At 63.2% G+C, this 17,235-nt stretch overlaps 2 protein-coding genes across 3 annotated transcripts in view; both read right to left on the reverse strand.

The window, feature by feature from the left end:
• P3h3 (prolyl 3-hydroxylase 3) overlaps positions 1 to 12,085 on the reverse strand; it is a 30,693-nt gene extending 18,608 nt beyond the window's left edge. For both annotated transcript variants that reach the window (XM_042672443.1, XM_042672444.1), the window contains exons 1-8: positions 11,642 to 12,085; positions 9,548 to 9,700; positions 8,939 to 9,155; positions 8,620 to 8,751; positions 8,241 to 8,377; positions 6,534 to 6,623; positions 5,163 to 5,215; positions 4,505 to 4,569 (exon numbers count right to left, since the gene is read on the reverse strand). In XM_042672443.1, the coding sequence (XP_042528377.1) occupies positions 4,505 to 4,569; positions 5,163 to 5,215; positions 6,534 to 6,623; positions 8,241 to 8,377; positions 8,620 to 8,751; positions 8,939 to 9,155; positions 9,548 to 9,700; positions 11,642 to 12,082 (1,288 nt within the window). In that variant the 5' untranslated portion in view covers positions 12,083 to 12,085. The remainder of the gene's footprint in view (positions 1 to 4,504; positions 4,570 to 5,162; positions 5,216 to 6,533; positions 6,624 to 8,240; positions 8,378 to 8,619; positions 8,752 to 8,938; positions 9,156 to 9,547; positions 9,701 to 11,641) is intronic.
• A 1,336-nt stretch (positions 12,086 to 13,421) lies between these two features.
• On the reverse strand, positions 13,422 to 16,918 carry Gpr162 (G protein-coupled receptor 162). The gene is made up of 4 exons (XM_042672449.1): positions 16,052 to 16,918; positions 15,461 to 15,650; positions 14,612 to 14,769; positions 13,422 to 13,943 (listed from the first exon to the last, which is right to left on the reverse strand). Exons 1-4 carry the CDS (start codon positions 16,916 to 16,918, stop codon positions 13,422 to 13,424), a joined length of 1,737 nt encoding a protein of 578 aa, XP_042528383.1.
• Positions 16,919 to 17,235: the final 317 nt, after the last annotated feature.

Here is a 17,235-nt window from a genome sequence, read left to right on the forward strand (position 1 = left end):
CCCACACAGACACCCCACACAGACACCCCACACAGACACCCCACAGACACCCCACAGACACCCCACAGACACCCCACAGGCACCCCACACAGACACCCCACAGACACCCCACAGGCACCCCACAGACACCCCACACAGACACCCCCACAGACACCCCACAGACACCCCACAGACACCCCACAGACACCCCACACAGACACCCCACAGACACCCCACAGACACCCCACAGACAACCCACACAGACAACCCCACACAGACACCCCACAGACACCCCACAGACACCCCACAGACACCCCACAGACACCCCACACAGACACCCCACAGACACCCCACAGACACCCCACACAGACACCCCCCAGACACCCCACACAGACACCCCACAGGCACCCCCACAGACACCCCACACAGACACCCCACACAGACACCCCACAGACACCCCACAGACACCCCACACAGACACCCCACAGGCACCCCACAGGCACCCCCCAGACACCCCACACAGACACCCCACAGGCACCCCACAGACACCCCACACAGACACCCCACAGACACCCCAGACACCCCACAGACACCCCACACAGACACCCCCCAGACACCCCAGACACCCCACACACACCCCACAGACACCCCACAGACACCCCACAGGCACCCCACAGGCACCCCCCCACACACCCCACACACACCCCACAGACACCCCACAGACACCCCAGACACCCCACAGACACCCCACACACACCCCACAGACACCCCACAGACACCCCACACACACCCCACAGACACACCCCAGACACCCCAGACACCCCCCCACACACCCCCCACACACCCCACAGACACCCCACAGACACCCCCCAGACACCCCACACAGACACCCCACAGACACCCCACAGACACCCCACAGACACCCCAGACACCCCACACAGACACCCCCACACAGACACCCCACAGGCACCCCACAGACACCCCACACAGACACCCCACAGGCACCCCACAGGCACCCCACACAGACACCCCACAGACACCCCACACAGACACCCCACAGACACCCCACAGACACCCCACACAGACACCCCACAGGCACCCCACAGGCACCCCACAGACTCCCCACACAGACACCCCACAGACACCCCACAGACACCCCCCAGACACCCCACAGGCACCCCACACACACCCCACAGACACCCCACAGACACCCCACACAGACACCCCACAGACACCCCACAGGCACCCCACAGACACCCCACAGACACCCCACACAGACACCCCACAGACACCCCACAGACACCCCACAGACACCCCACACAGACACCCCACAGGCACCCCACAGACTCCCCACACAGACACCCCACAGACACCCCACAGACACCCCCCAGACACCCCACAGGCACCCCACACACACCCCACAGACACCCCACAGACACCCCACACAGACACCCCACAGACACCCCACAGGCACCCCACAGACACCCCACAGACACCCCACAGACACCCCACAGACACCCCAGACACCCCACAGACACCCCACACAGACACCCCCCAGACACCCAGACACCCCACACAGACACCCCACAGACACCCCACAGACACCCCACAGACACCCCACAGACACCCCACAGACACCCCAGACACCCCACAGACACCCCACACAGACACCCCACAGGCACCTCACAGGCACCCCACAGACACCCCACACAGACACCCCACAGGCACCCCACAGGCACCCCACACAGACACCCCACAGACACCCCACACAGACACCCCACAGACACCCCACAGACACCCCACAGACACCCCACACAGACACCCCACAAGCACCCCACAGGCACCCCACAGACACCCCACACAGACACCCCACAGACACCCCACAGGCACCCCCACAGACACCCCACAGGCACCCCACAGACACCCCACAGGCACCCCACAGACACCCCACACAGACACCCCACAGACACCCCACAGGCACCCCACAGACACCCCACACAGACACCCCACAGACACCCCACAGGCACCCCACAGACACCCCACACAGACACCCCACACAGACACCCCACAGACACCCCACACAGACACCCCACAGACACCCCACAGGCACCCCACAGACACCCCCCACAGACACCCCACAGACACCCCACAGACACCCCACACAGACACCCCACACAGACACCCCACAGACACCCCCACAGACACCCCACACAGACACCCCACAGACACCCCACAGGCACCCCACAGACACCCCACAGACACCCCACACAGACACCCCACAGACACCCCACAGACACCCCACACAGACACCCCACAGACACCCCACAGACACCCCACAGACACCCCCACAGACACCCCACACAGACACCCCACAGGCACCCCACAGGCACCCCACAGGCACCCCCACACAGACACCCCACACAGACACCCCACACAGACACCCCACAGACACCCCACAGACACCCCACAGACACCCCACAGGCACCCCACACAGACACCCCACACAGACACCCCCACAGACACCCCACACAGACACCCCACAGACACCCCACAGGCACCCCACAGACACCCCACACAGACACCCCACAGACACCCCACAGACACCCCACAGACACCCCACACAGACACCCCACACAGACACCCCACAGACACCCCACAGACACCCCCACAGACACCCCACACAGACACCCCACAGGCACCCCCACAGACACCCCACACAGACACCCCACACAGACACCCCACAGACACCCCACAGACACCCCACACAGACACCCCACAGGCACCCCACAGGCACCCCCCCAGACACCCCACACAGACACCCCACAGGCACCCCACAGACACCCCACACAGACACCCCACAGACACCCCAGACACCCCACAGACACCCCACACAGACACCCCCCAGACACCCCAGACACCCCACAGACACCCCCACACAGACACCCCACACACACCCCACAGACACCCCACAGACACCCCACAGGCACCCCACAGGCACCCCCCACACACCCCACACACACACCCCACAGACACCCCACAGACACCCCAGACACCCCACAGACACCCCACACACACCCCACAGGACACCCCACAGACACCCCACACACACCCCACAGACACCCCCCAGACACCCCAGACACCCCCCACACACCCCCCACACACCCCACAGACACCCCACAGACACCCCCCAGACACCCCACACAGACACCCCACAGACACCCCACAGACACCCCCCAGACACCCCACACAGACACCCCACACAGACACCCCACAGGCACCCCACAGGCACCCCACACAGACACCCCACAGAAACCCCACACAGACACCCCACAGACACCCCACAGACACCCCACAGACACCCCACACAGACACCCCACAGGCACCCCACAGGCACCCCCACAGACTCCCCACACAGACACCCCACAGACACCCCACAGACACCCCCCCAGACACCCCACAGGCACCCCACACACACCCCACAGACACCCCACAGACACCCCCACACAGACACCCCACAGACACCCCACAGGCACCCCACAGACACCCCACAGACACCCCACACAGACACCCCACAGACACCCCACAGACACCCCACAGACACCCCACACAGACACCCCACAGGCACCCCACAGGCACCCCACAGACTCCCCACACAGACACCCCACAGACACCCCACAGACACCCCCCAGACACCCCACAGGCACCCCACACACACCCCACAGACACCCCACAGACACCCCACACAGACACCCCACAGACACCCCACAGGCACCCCACAGACACCCCACAGACACCCCACAGACACCCCACAGACACCCCAGACACCCCACAGACACCCCCACACAGACACCCCCCAGACACCCCAGACACCCCACACAGACACCCCCACAGACACCCCACAGACACCCCACAGACACCCCACAGACACCCCACAGACACCCCAGACACCCCACAGACACCCCACACAGACACCCCCCAGACACCCCAGACACCCCACACAGACACCCCCACAGACACCCCACAGACACCCCACAGACACCCCACAGACACCCCACAGACACCCCAGACACCCCACAGACACCCCACACAGACACCCCACAGGCACCTCACAGGCACCCCACAGACACCCCACACAGACACCCCACAGGCACCCCACAGGCACCCCACACAGACACCCCACAGACACCCCACACAGACACCCCACAGACACCCCACAGACACCCCACAGACACCCCACACAGACACCCCACAGACACCCCACACAGACACCCCACACAGACACCCCCACAGGCACCCCACAGGCACCCCACAGACACCCCACACAGACACCCCACAGACACCCCACAGACACCCCACAGACACCCCCCCAGACACCCCACACAGACACCCCACAGACACCCCCCACAGACACCCCACACAGACACCCCACAGACACCCCCCAGACACCCCACACAGACACCCCACAGACACCCCACAGACACCCCACAGACACCCCACAGACACCCCCCGCCCCCCGCCAACGCACCCTGCCAGTCGGCCGCCGCTGGCCGCGGAGGCTCCAGGTCCCAAGGCCTCTGCTCTTGATCCTCCCTCAGGGGCGACAGAGACGCTCAGCCAGACTCCCGGCGTGCCTCGGTGCATCCCCCCCGGCGTGCCCCCGCCCCCCCCCCGGCGTGCCCCCCCCCCCGGCGTGCCCCCGCCCCCCCCCGGCGTGCCCCCCGCCCCCCCCGCGTGCCCCCGCCCTCCCCCGGCGTGCCCCCGCCCCCCCCCCGCGTGCCCCCCCCGGCGTGCCCCCCGCCCCCCCCCGGCGTGCCCCCGCCCCCCCCCCGCGTGCCCCCCGCCCCTCCCCCGGCGTGCCCCCGCCCCCCCCCGGCGTGCCCCCGCCCCCCCCCCGCGTGCCCCCCGCCCTCCCCCGGCGTGCCCCCGCCCCCCCCCCGCGTGCCCCCGCCCTCCCCCCGGCGTGCCCCCGCCCCCCCCCCCCGCGTGCCCCCGCCCTCCCCCCGGCGTGCCCCCCCCCCCGCGTGCCCCCGCCCCCCCCCCCCGCGTGCCTCCCTCAGCTCCGCCCCCGCGTGCCTCCCTCAGCCCCCGCCCCCGCGTGCCTCCCTCAGCCCCGCCCCCGCGTGCCTCCCTCAGCCCCGCCCCCCGCGTGCCTCCCTCAGCCCCGCCCGCCCGGCCCCGCCTACCTGAGCGTCTCTCTCAGCGCCTTGGGGATGAAGGCCGCCGGGGTCCAGGGGTCCTGGGACAAGCGAGGAAGGTAACCAGCCACACCCAGTGCGGACCTGGCCTGCCCAAGTGGTGCCGCTGCTGGGGGGGGTGGGGGGACTGAAGGGGGGAGGGAGGGTGGACGGGGGGAGGGTGGACGGGGGAGGGGGAGGGTGGACGGGGGAGGGGGAGGGTGGACAGGGGAGGGGGAGGGTGGACTGGGGGGAGAGGGATGGTGGACGGGGGAGGGGGAGGGTGGACTGGGGGAGAGGGAGGGTGGACTGGGGGCAGGGGGGAGGGAGGGTGGAGGGGGGGAGAGGGAGGGAGGGTGGACTGGGGAGAGAGAGAGGGTGGACTGGGGGCAGGGGGGAGGGAGGATGGACGGGGGAGAGAGGGAGGGAGGGTGGACTGGGGGCAGGGGGGAGGGAGGGTGGACGGGGGGCAGGGGGGAGGGAGGGTGGACGGGGGAGGGAGGGTGGACTGGGGGGAGGGAGGGTGGACTGGGGGGAGGGAGGGTGGACGGGGGAGGGAGGGTGGACTGGGGGGAGGGAGGGTGGACGGGGGAGGGAGGGTGGACTGGGGGGAGGGAGGGTGGACGGGGGAGGGAGGGTGGACGGGGGGGGGGAGGGAGGGTGGACTGGGGGGAGGGGTGGAGGGAGGGGGAACAGGGCCCCTCGGTGCAGCGGCCGGGCAATCACAGGCAGTAAAGGGCAACTTCTCCAGCACCAGAAGCTCCCATCTGTCATCCCAGCTACGCAGAAGGCTGAGATCTGAGCCTCGTGGTGCCAAGCCAGCGGGGCAGACACGTCTCATTCCCAATAAAGCATCAAAGCCAGATGCGGGCTGGGGCTCAAGGGGTAGTGTCAGCTTTGAGTGAGAAAGCTCAGGAACGGTACCCAGACCCTGAGCCCAAGCCCAGGAGCAGCGCGCACGCACGCACACACACACACGCACACACCTCCCAATAGTCACACAACAGGTAGCGATATGCTCATTTTATCCAGAGACACAGAAAGGCCAAGCAACAAGGTGAAGATCACACAGCTAGTGAGGTCAAGGTAGGATTTAAATGAGCCTCACAGGGGTTTTTTGGTGTGTGTGTGGCTGGTATCAAGGTGTGAAACCAAAGCCTCAAGCTCTCACCCAGCTTTTCTTGCTCACACTGGCACTCTTCCCCTTGAATCGCACCGCCAGCCCAGCTTTTGGCTCATTAGAGATGGATTTTTTTTTTTTAATGAACTTTGCTGCCTAATCTGGCCTCAAGCCACGATCCTCTAGATGGCAGCCTCCAGCACTGGGGGGGGGATGGGGATTAGTGTTCCTCCTCCTAAGACAACACTACAGCTACTCACAGGGTCCTGGAAGCTGATACCAAGATGTTCCATGGCGTAGTAAAGCTGTCTCTTCTCCCCCAGGGACCGAAGGACGAAGTTCTGGATGTCCTGAACATAGCAAGGTGAGCAGTCAGGAAAAGAGGGGCGGGGAGGGGGGGCACCAGGAGAAGGCAGGTCAAAGCAGAGGCAGGCAGGTCGCCCCAGGTTCTAGGGAGCCACGGAAGCTCCCCAAACCTTTCAATGAGCCTCTTTCAGTCGCTCAACTTCCAGAGCAGCTAGGCTCCAACAAGGAAACAAGTGTAACAGAAAATGTGTGTGGGCCAAGTCTCGTGGCTCACGCCTGTAATCCCAGCTGGATGAAAACTGGCAGGTTTGTGGTTTGAGGCCAGCTCGGGCAAAGAACAAGATCCCATCTGCACCAAAAATGGCTGGGCATGGTAGCACACGCGTGTAATCCCTAGATACAGGGAAAGTGCAAATAGGAGGACTGGTCAGAGTCCAGGATGTCTCAGATATAAACATGAGACCCTATCCCCAAATAAAGTCGGGGTACGGGGAAGAGGGAGGAAAGTGACCAGAGTTGGTGAGTCTGATCAAACTACATTACAGGCATCTATAGACATGCTCTTGCTGGGTGCCAGTGGCTCACGCCTGTCATCCTAGCTACTCAGGAGACAGATCTGAGGATGGAGGTTCAAAGCCAACCCGGGCAGGAAAGTCCGTGAGACTCTGATCTCCAATGAACCACCAGAAAACTGGAAGTGCTGTGGCTCAAAGTGGTAGAGCGCTTGCCTTGAGCTGAAGAGCTGAGGGACAGTGCCCAGGCCCAGAGTTCAAGCCCCACAACACCAAAAAGGAAAAAAAATTCCTTGTGCAACTAATTGATGCTAATTTTTACATTGGAGATAATTAAAAATTGATAATAATGATACTAATAGTGCCAGGTATTGGTGGCTCACGCCTGTAATCCTAACGACTCAGGAAGCTGGGATGTGAGAATTATGATTTAAAGTTAACCCAGGCAGGAAAATCCATGAGACTCTTATCCCCAATGAACCAGCAAAAAGCTGGAAGTAGAGGTATGGCTCAAGTGGTAGAGTGACAGTCTTTTTTTTTTGTCAGTTGTGGGGGTTGAATTCAGGGCCTGGGCGCTGTTCCTGAGCCTCTTTGTGCTCAAGGCTGGCGCTCTACCTTTTGAGACACAACGCCACTTCACAGATTTTTCTACCCAGGCTGGCTTTAAACCACGTGAGCCGCCAGCAGCCAGCTAGAGTGTCAATCTTGGGCAAAAAAGGAACGATACCCAGGCTCTGAATTCAAACCCCAGTGCCAGCACATCCACAAAAAGATAACACCGAAAGCAAAAAAAAGGCATGGATCAAGCCCAGCACTGGTGGCTCAGGCCTGTCACCCCAGCTACTCAGGAGGCTGAGGTGGGAGGATCGTAGTTTGAGGCCAGGCCAGGAAGGAGACTCTTATTTCTAGTGAACCACCAGAAAACCGGAAGTGGTGCCATGATTCAAAGTGGTAGAGCGCTGGCCTTGAGCAGAAGAGCTCAGGGACAGTGCCCAGGCCCAGAGTTCAAGACCCAAGACTGACACACCACAAAGGCATGGAAAGAGAGATCGCACTTGAACCTGGGTCCCTTTGGTGTCCATGTTGCTTTTCAGGTGTGTGGCTTTGAACTAGGCCTGCCCCGTGGGATTATGGGAGGATGGTGGTTACCTCCCTGGGTCCAAGGCCTGGTCTGGGCTCCCCGAGCTCGGCTTGGTACTGGCTCAGAGCTTGTTTGGCGGCCTCGTCATCCGGGTAGAAGAGCAGAACGCTCAGGACATTTTCCACAGCCTCAGACAGATTTCCCACTGGAGACAGAGACAAACGAGAGAAACAGACGCAGCTGTGGAGAGAATCATCTCAAGAACCTCCAACTGCCGGGCACCGGTGGTGCTGCCTGTAATCCCAGCTACTCGGAAGGCTGAGATCTGAGCATCGCAGTTTAAGAGCCAGTACGTAAGGCGCTGAGTTCAAGCCCCAGTCCACACACACACACACACAGAGCTGTGATCTACTTATGCCAGTCCCTCCCAGTGTCTACCCAACCAACCCTGAGCGTGTGCCTGGTGTAGCCTCCTTAGCTGGTTAGGAAGGAAGTCAGGAACAGGATGGCTGCGCCCGGGGCGGGTGGCCGTGTCCGCCACACAGCGCTGTCGGCACAGCAGGACCCGAATCCAGTGCCCTGCAAAAACACACACCAAGCGATCAGCTCGGGGCTGGGCCGTGCTACGCACGCCTGTCATCCCAGCTACTCAGGAGGCTGAGATCTGAGGATCGTGGACCACAGCCACACACACACAAAGCTATCAGCCTGGGGCTGGGCGCAGTGGCTCACGCCTGTAATCCCAGACCCCGTGCTGGTCCCTCACCGGCAACGGCTTCATAGAGACCCCCGGGACCCCCGGCCCCTTCTTCATCTTCCTTCTTCTCCTCCTCCTCCTCTTCCTGTTGCTCTTCAGGCCCCTGGCAGCCAGCCCAGCAGGTCTCCATTTGCGCTAGAGTCTCCTGCAGGGCCTCCTCCAGCCTGGGCAGTGCCAGCCCGGCTTCCTGGCGCTCCATCAGCTCCAGGCTGGCATCATAGGCCGCCTGGAGGAAGAGGGGGAAGGAGGGAGGCATCAGCGATCTAGGAGAGGGTGCCAAAGGAGGATGGGAAGTAGAAAGGAGCATGGTAGCACCCGCCTGTCATCCCAGCTACGCAGGAGCTGGAGATGTGAAGATCGGGGTTCCAAGTCAACCCGGGAAGAAAAGTCTCTGAGACTCTTCTTGCCAGCAAAAAATAGAGCTACAAGCGCAGCGGTGGCTCAAGCGGCAGCCCACAAGCCTTGAATGGAAAAAGTCAAGTGAGGGCCCTGAGTTCAAGTCTCGGCACCAGCGGACAAAGAAAAAGATCCTAGGTGGAAAGGGGTAGTCACACCGTACAGAGCCCTATTCAAAGGGTATGGCAAGATGGGGGGTGGGGTTGAGGGTAGGGGTCTTACCCAATGCAGGGGTGTCTCTAGGTCCCGGAAACTCTGAGGCCGAACCCCAGACATGCGTCTATACTTTGCCATGTCCTCTCTCATCTGCAAGTGGTTTGGGTTTGCTACAAAGAAGGTGTGAGCCGCAGCGGCCGCCAGGTCTAACTTCTTCAACTGAGGACAAAGGGAACGGGGTGTCAGAGCTCCCCTCCTCCCCCCCTCCAGGGTGGAGGTATCAGCCTCGATACCCCATCTCACTGGTGAGCCAAGCACTAATAGTCACTCCTGTAATCCCGGCCACTCAGGACAGCTCACGATCTGAGCAGCCCCCTTCAAAACCAGCCCAGGACGGACAAATGTGGGCGACTGATCTCCAGTGAACCTGGAGAAGCTGGAGGTGGAGGCGTGGCTCAAGGGGTAGAGCGCCAGGCTCGAAGGAAAAGAAATAAAACATAAAAGCTCAGGGACAGTGGCCCAGGCCCCGAGTTCAAGCCCCAGGACTGACATAAAAAGCAAGAAATGAGCCGGCCACTGGTGGCGTACGCCTGTCATCCCAGCCACCCTGGAGGCTGAGATCTGAGGACCGCAGTTCAAAGCCAGCCAAGGTAGGAAAGTCCTTGAGACTCTGATTTCCAGGGAACCACCAGAAAACCAGAAGTGGTGCTGTGGCTCAAGTGGTAGAGCACCAGCCTTGAGCTGAAGGGCGGAGGGACAGCGCCCAGGCCTTGAGTTCAAGTCCCACCACCGATCACAACAAAAATCACTGTATGTGCTGGGGAGGGAGACAAAATCCACAGGTCTCTAGGACCCAGGGAGTGACCGGCCCTGCCCATCCCTAGCCACGTAGGCACCCCTGCCATCCTGGTAGCTGATGGCAAAATATCCTGCGGGGGGGGGGGGGGGGGGGACTCCAAGAAGAGAAGGCGCCCCTCAGCCCCCCTGCCCCAGACACAGATGCCTCATTCCTTTGGTGGGGTCTGATTCCCCCTAAACCGCCTTGGATTTTTTAGACAGGGTGGAGCTGGCCCGACAAACGTGTCACCAACCCACTAAAGCCTGACTGGTGCTGGAGCGCCAGCCTGTCATCCCGGCTACTCGGGAGGCTGAGATCGGAGGATCACGGTTCAAAGCCAGCCCTGGCAGGAAAGTCTGTGAGACTCTCATCTCCAGTGAACCAACAAAAAGCCGCAGGTGGCGCTGTGGCTCAAGTAGTAGAGCGCCCGCCTGGAGTGAAAAAGCTCAGAGATAGCGCCCAGGCCCCGGGTTCAAGACCCCGGACTGGCAGAAACCCCCAAGAAGGAGGCCCACTGCACGTAGCTGTAGGACCCCGGATTTTGGGGACCTCTCTCCCCGACCCCAGCTGGAAGGGGGCCCTGGATTTGGGGACTCCCATTCCCTAGCCCCAGGTGGAAGTAGGGCCCAGATTTGGAGCCCTTGGCTGGCCATTTGGAAGCAGGTCCCAGCTTCGGGGATCCCCGACCCGACCCCACTTGGAAGCAGATCCCAGATGTGGGGACCCCCCGGCCCCCACCCGGAAGTAGAGCCCGGATTTTGGGGACCCCATCTAGAAATGGGCCTCGGCTGTGAAGACCCCCGGCCCTCCATGTGGAAGTAGACCCCGGATTTTGGGGACCCCGACTTCTGGAAGTGGCCCTGGATTCGGGGATCCCAGCCCCCCATCTGGAAGTGGGCCCCAAATGTGGAGACCCCGACTTTTCCTGGAAGTAGACCTCGGATTGGGGACCCCATCTGGAAGTGGGTCTCGGATGTGGGGACCCCGGCCCCCGTCTGTGAGTAGGCCCCGGCCCCGGCCCCGGGTGTGGGGACCCCGGCCTCGTCTGTGAGTAGGCCCCGGGGGCGGCCCCGGGTGTGGGGACCCCGGCCCCGTCTGTGAGTAGGCCCCGGCCCCGTCTGTGAGTAGGCCCCGGCCCCGTCTGTGAGTAGGCCCCGGCCCCGGGTGTGGGGACCCCGGCCCCGGGTGTGAGTAGGCCCCGGCCCCGTCTGTGAGTAGGCCCCGGGGGCGGCCCCGGCCTCGTCTGTGAGTAGGCCCCGGGGGCGGCCCCGGCCCCGGGTGTGAGTAGGCCCCGGCCCCGGCCCCGGGGCGGCCCGGCCCACCTGGAAGTAGGCGCGCTGCAGGTAGTTGTAGGGCTCGCGGCGGCGGAAGGCGTCGCGCACGGCGCGGGCCAGGCGCATCCGCGCGGCGGCCCCGGGGCCCAGCGCGCGCGCGGCGCAGCGGCCCAGACACTCGGCGCGGCGCAGCGCCGCCCGCAGCAGCGCCGCCTCCCAGCGCCCGGCCGCCGCCGCCGCCCCGCAGCGCGCCCCGCACGCCCGGCGCGCCCGGCCCGGCGCCGCGCGGCTCCGCAGCGCCTCCCGCAGCAGCGCCACGGCCCGCGCCCAGGCGCCCGCCGCGTACGCGCGCAGCCCGTCGGCGTAGAGCAGGTCGGCCGGCTGCGGCGCCGCCCCGGGCCGCAGCGCCGCCAGGCCCGGGGGCTCCGCCGCCAGCGCCCGCCCGGCCCGCGCCAGCAGCAGCAGCAGCAGCAGCGGCGGCCCCGGCATGGCGCCCGGACCGCGGGGACGGCGGGACGGCGGGGAGGAGGACGGGACGGCGGGGAGGAGGACGGGACGGCGGGGAGGAGGACGGGACGGCGGGGGAAGACGATGGGGAGGAGACGGAGGGGGGAGGGAGGAGGGGAGGGGAGGGGAGGGAGGGGGAAGTGGGGGGGAGGGAGGAGGGGAGAGGAGGGGGAGGGAGGAAGAAGTGAGGGAAAGGGGGAGAGGAGGGGAGGGAGGGAAGAAGAGGGGAGGGGAAGGGGGGAAGAAGGAGTAGGGGAGGGAGGGGAAAGAAGAAGGGAGGGAGAGGAGGAAGAGGGGAGGGAAGAGGGAGAGGAGGGGGAGGGAGGAAGAAGGGGGAAGTGGGGGGGAAGGAGAGGAGGGGTGGGAAGGAGAAGAAGGGGGAAGGGAATGGGAAGAGGGGAGGGGAAAAGGAGGGAAGCAGAAGAGAGGAAGGAGAAGAGGGGAGGGGAGAGGGGGGAAAGGGAAGAGAGAGAAGGGGAGGGGAGGGGAATTGGCAGATGAGAAGGGGAAGGAGAAAGGGAGGGGAGGGAGGAGGATGAAGAAAAGGGGAAGGGAGGAGGAAGGGGAGAGGGAGGAGGAAGGGGAGAGGGAGGAGGAAGGGGCGAGGGAGGAGGAAGGGGCGAGGGAGGGGAGGGGAAGGGAGAGAGGATAAGAAAGTAGAGGGAGGAAGTTCCACACCAAAGACCAGCAGGCCCAAATGTAAATGAGAGAGGAGAGTGAAATCACTGTGTGTGTGTGTGTGTGCGCGCACACACCAATCCTGGGGCTTGAACTCAGGGCCTGGGCACTTTTCACTCCAGGCTGGTGCTCTACCACTGGAGCCACACTTCCATTCCTGCTTTCTTTGGTGGTTCCTCGGAGATCAGAGTCTCCCTGGAAACCAACCCCCTTACATCTCAGCCTCCACAGTAGCAGCTGGGATTACAGGCGTGAGGCACGGTGCCCGGCTGGCAGCCTGCAGGTCCTGTGCCTTCACCCCCTGTTCTGTTCCACTGGTCCATCTCATCGTCTCTGACACACACACACACACACACACACACACACACACACGCGCATGCACGCACGCACACACGTGAGCCTCTGAGACAATGCCACCGACACAACCCAAACACCCTGCGGTTGCTATGGCAACACTTGAGATTTTAATACATTTCGCTAAGGATGTTAAAGGGGGCGCGTGTTGGGGGGCTTTGTGGGGTGGGGGGGGGAGCTCTACCGCCCAGACCCACTGTGCATCTCCAGTATCCAAACCTGGAGCCAGCTGCCATAGGTTTGGGGGGGACAGATCCCCTTTCTCCCATTCTACCAGGTCCACTTGGGCCTACAGGGTCAGCTGGGAAAAGATGGGGTTCCCCGGGCTCCAGGGCCTCCCCCAAGCCCTGCTTCTTCCCTCACTCCCAGTCAGGGAGCAGCGTCTCGCGATACTTGGCCCCAGAGGAAGTCCAAGGCCTCTGTCATCTGGAGACCCCAGGGAGGCTCTTCGGGGGGCGAGGCCCAGCGGCCGGGGCCGGCGTGGAGAGGGTCCTGGGGAGGCCGTGGGAGAAGGCAGAGGTGTCTCATCGATGAACGTGGTGATCTCTTCCCGGAAGAAGCCAGCACCCCGTGGGGGTCCCCCACCGGACCCCAGAACCCCGCTCTCTAGAAACTGCCGGAGGCTAGCCAGCCCTCCACCCTCAGCATCCTCTTCATCCTCCTCATCCTCCAGCCTGGCCCTCAGGTAATCGGGGGGGCCCCCAAGGGCCCGGATGTCATCCGAGGATGACCATTTGTGCAGGAAGGATCCGGGCATGCGCGGGCTGGAGGTGTTGATCTCATCGTGGGACAGCCGGCGCGACAGGGGGACCTGAGGAGAGGAACAGTCCACAGACGTTTGGGTGCTGCCAAGACAACGGTAGAGGAGGAAGGACCCCATCTGGGGACCTTTTAAGATGGTGCCATGCTTTTTCATGTGTGTGCTGGTGCTGGGACTTGAACTCAGGACCTGGGCGCTGTCCCTGAGCTTTTGTGCTCCAAGGCTGGCGCTCTACCACTTGAACCACAGCTCCGCTTCTGGCTTTTTTTGGGGGGGGTGGCTCAGTGGACATAAGAGTCTCATAGACTTTCCTTCCTTGGGCTGGTTCTGAACCCGGATCCTCAGCTCTCAGCTCCCTGAGTAGCTAGGATTAGAGGTACAAACCACCAGTGCCGTGTTTTGGTTTGTGGGTACTGGGGCTTGAACTCGGGGCCAGGGTGTTGTCACTTAGCTTTTTGCTGGTTCATTGGAGATGAGAGTCTCATGGACCTTCCTGCCTATGCTAGGCTTTGGAACCTCCATCCTCAGATCTCAGCCTCCTGAGCAGCTGGGATTACAGGTGGGAGCCACCCTACTCCAACATCTCCAAAATATTTACTTTGCCCGCCTCTTGGCGAGCCCAGCAGGCTAAGGCTTGGGGTCTCAGGGATGGGAGGAGGGGGAGAGGTTAAGATGGAGGAGGAGGAGCAAGATCTGGGTTGGGTCTCCTCAGCCCCTACCTGTAAGTAGTGTACTCTCTCGAGAGGAGGGAAGAGCATATGTCGCCCGGACAGCAGCTTCACCTGAGTGGGGTCCCCGCTGCCCGATCCCGTGGCTCCATTGGCATCGAAGCGGACTTTGCACATGCGGCTCTCCGAGTACTCATCACAGCCCTCGTCTGTGAGAGAAAAGGGGGTACAGGGGTCACAGAGCTCACCATCCCTTCTTTGCCCTGTCCATGAACCCCTCGATGTCCATCATTCTGCCCAAGGGTGGTGCCGATGTGTTAACTTTGATACTACTTATAGAAGTAATGATCTGCGGGGTGCCAGTGGCTCACGCCTGTCATCCTATCTACTCAGGAGGCTGAGATCTGAGGATTGTGATTCGAAGCCAGCCTGGGCAGGAAAGTTCGTGAGTATTTCTTTCTTTTTTCTTTTTTTGTCAGTTGTGGGGCTTGAACTCTAGGCCTGGGCGCTGTCCCTCAGCTCTTCAGCTCAAGGCGGGCGCTCTACCACTTGAGCCACAGCGCCACATCCAGTTTTCTGGTGGTTCCTGGGAGATCAGAGTCTCATGGACTTTCCTGCCTGGACTGGCTTTGAACCGTGATCCTCAGATCTCAGCCTCCTGAGGAGCTGGGATGGCAGACGTGATGATGTGTATCATTAAGTTAGGGCGGTGGGGGGGCAGCTTGTCTGGTTCTCTGGGTGATATGGGCTTCTGGAGGGCCCCCAGGCCTGCTTCAAGGGGCCCACAATACAAAAGTGAGGACCACAGTGTTCTCATGAGGCCAAGGCCACGCCGGCTCCGTCCACCAGAGGGCGCTGTGGGGCGGGGAGGAGAGCCGGGAAAGCAAAGGCGGCGCTGACCCTCATCGCCATCCTCCTCCGACATGATGGCCACGCACTGCTCCCACACCGTGCGGACGTCGGCCCGGTAGCGCTCGCAGGACCAGATGAAGGAGGGCAGCAGCAGCGTCTGTGCCATAGAGCACCACAGCACGGCCAGGACCATCCAGGGCGGGGCCGAGTCCGACTTCAGAGAGAAGAAGCTCACCACCTGGAGCAGGGGGAGAGCGGCAGGTCACACACTGCTTAACCGGGCGTCGAGGCTCCCGCCTGTCATCCCAGCCACTCAGGAGGCTGAGATCTGAGGATCGAGGTTCAAAGCCAGCCCAGGCAGGAAAGTCTGTGAGACTCTGATCTCCAAGGAACCACCAGAAAACCAGAAGTGGCGCTGTGGCTCAAGTGGTAGAGCGCCAGCCTTGAGCTGAAGAGCTCAGGGACAGCGCCCAGGCCCCGAGTTCAAGCCCCACGACCGACCAAAAATAAAAAAATGGGGGGAGAGATGGAGGAGGGGAGGATGGAATCCCGCACTGGGGGCGGAATCACGGGACCACGCTGCGTGGCTGATGGAGGTCAGAGGGATAGCGGGGAGACCCCCCCTCCCCGAAATCTCACCAAGATCGGCACCCCAGTGAGGGAGTCGTAGAGAAAGACGATGGCGCTGACCAAGTTGGTGACCTGCAGCGACGTCTTGGCCGACTCGGACCCGTCCAGCGAGGACCGCCGCTTCCCACGCGTGTCCTCCACCACGATCGCCGGCACCTCAAAAGCCGCTCGGGTCCCCAAACTCCCCAGGCCTCCAGGCTTGGATCCTCCGTTCGCCCGGCCTCCACGGGCCAGCCGGGCTCTACGCGGCCGGGCCCAGAGCGTCTGGTAAAAGGTGATGGCCACGCACACCAAGCCCATGACGATGCCCCCCAAAAGCAGGAGACTGAAGCACACCCCAAAACCCAGGCCGATCTTGGAGACGATGAACTGGCAGCCCCGGGCGTAGTAGCGTTCGCCATTGTTGTGCCAGCCGATGGAAGGCAGGGTGGACAGGATGAAGCTCACCATCCAGATGCCCATGACCGCGTGCAGGGCCTGCTTCTTGGCGTTGCTCAGGCGGTAGTTCACCGGCCAGCGCACCATCCACATGCGGTGGTAGGACAGCGACGCCACCGTGAAGCACGTGGCCAGGGCCAGCGTGTAGTAGGTGGACACGAAAACCTTGCAGATGCTCTCGTTCCAGTCGTAATCGGACGACGCCTGGCGCCGAAGCTGGACCACAGCGAAGGTGGTGAGGGGTACGGCCGCCATGAGGATGTGAGTCCCCGCCAGGAAGCACAGGAGCAGCTCCAGGGGTTTGTGCTTCTGCTGCTTGGCCGAGATGCTGAGGATGATCCAGGCATTGGCCAGCAAGGCCAGGAGGCCGCAGGCCAGCCAGGACAAGGCGTTGGAGCGCAGGGAGGCCTCTTCTGCCCCTGTCCCGCCCCGAGCCATCCTAGCCGCACCCCCACCCCCCCCTGCTGCCACGCTTGGGGTGGGGGTGGGGGCTAGGTCTCACCCCGGAGCCCCACTCACGCTCCCCGCCATGATGACCCCCCTCCCCCGCGCGATCGGGGTCCGGGATTCAAGGAGGTTGCTTCCCAGCTCACCCCGCTGCTTCACAGGACATGGCTTGGCCCCCTCCCCGGGTCGGGCAGGAAGGGCGAGGCTGGGAAATCAGTCAGAGGCCGGCCTCAGCCTCCAGGTTGGGCCTGGCTTGAGTCTCTCTGTGGAGTCGATGGGGAGAGGCGAGCTGGCTGCTTCCTCCAGGA

Source organism: Dipodomys spectabilis, unplaced genomic scaffold, assembly GCF_019054845.1.
Source record: "Dipodomys spectabilis isolate Male_0828 unplaced genomic scaffold, ASM1905484v1 ptg000713l, whole genome shotgun sequence".
NCBI classification, from domain to species: domain Eukaryota; kingdom Metazoa; phylum Chordata; class Mammalia; order Rodentia; family Heteromyidae; genus Dipodomys; species Dipodomys spectabilis.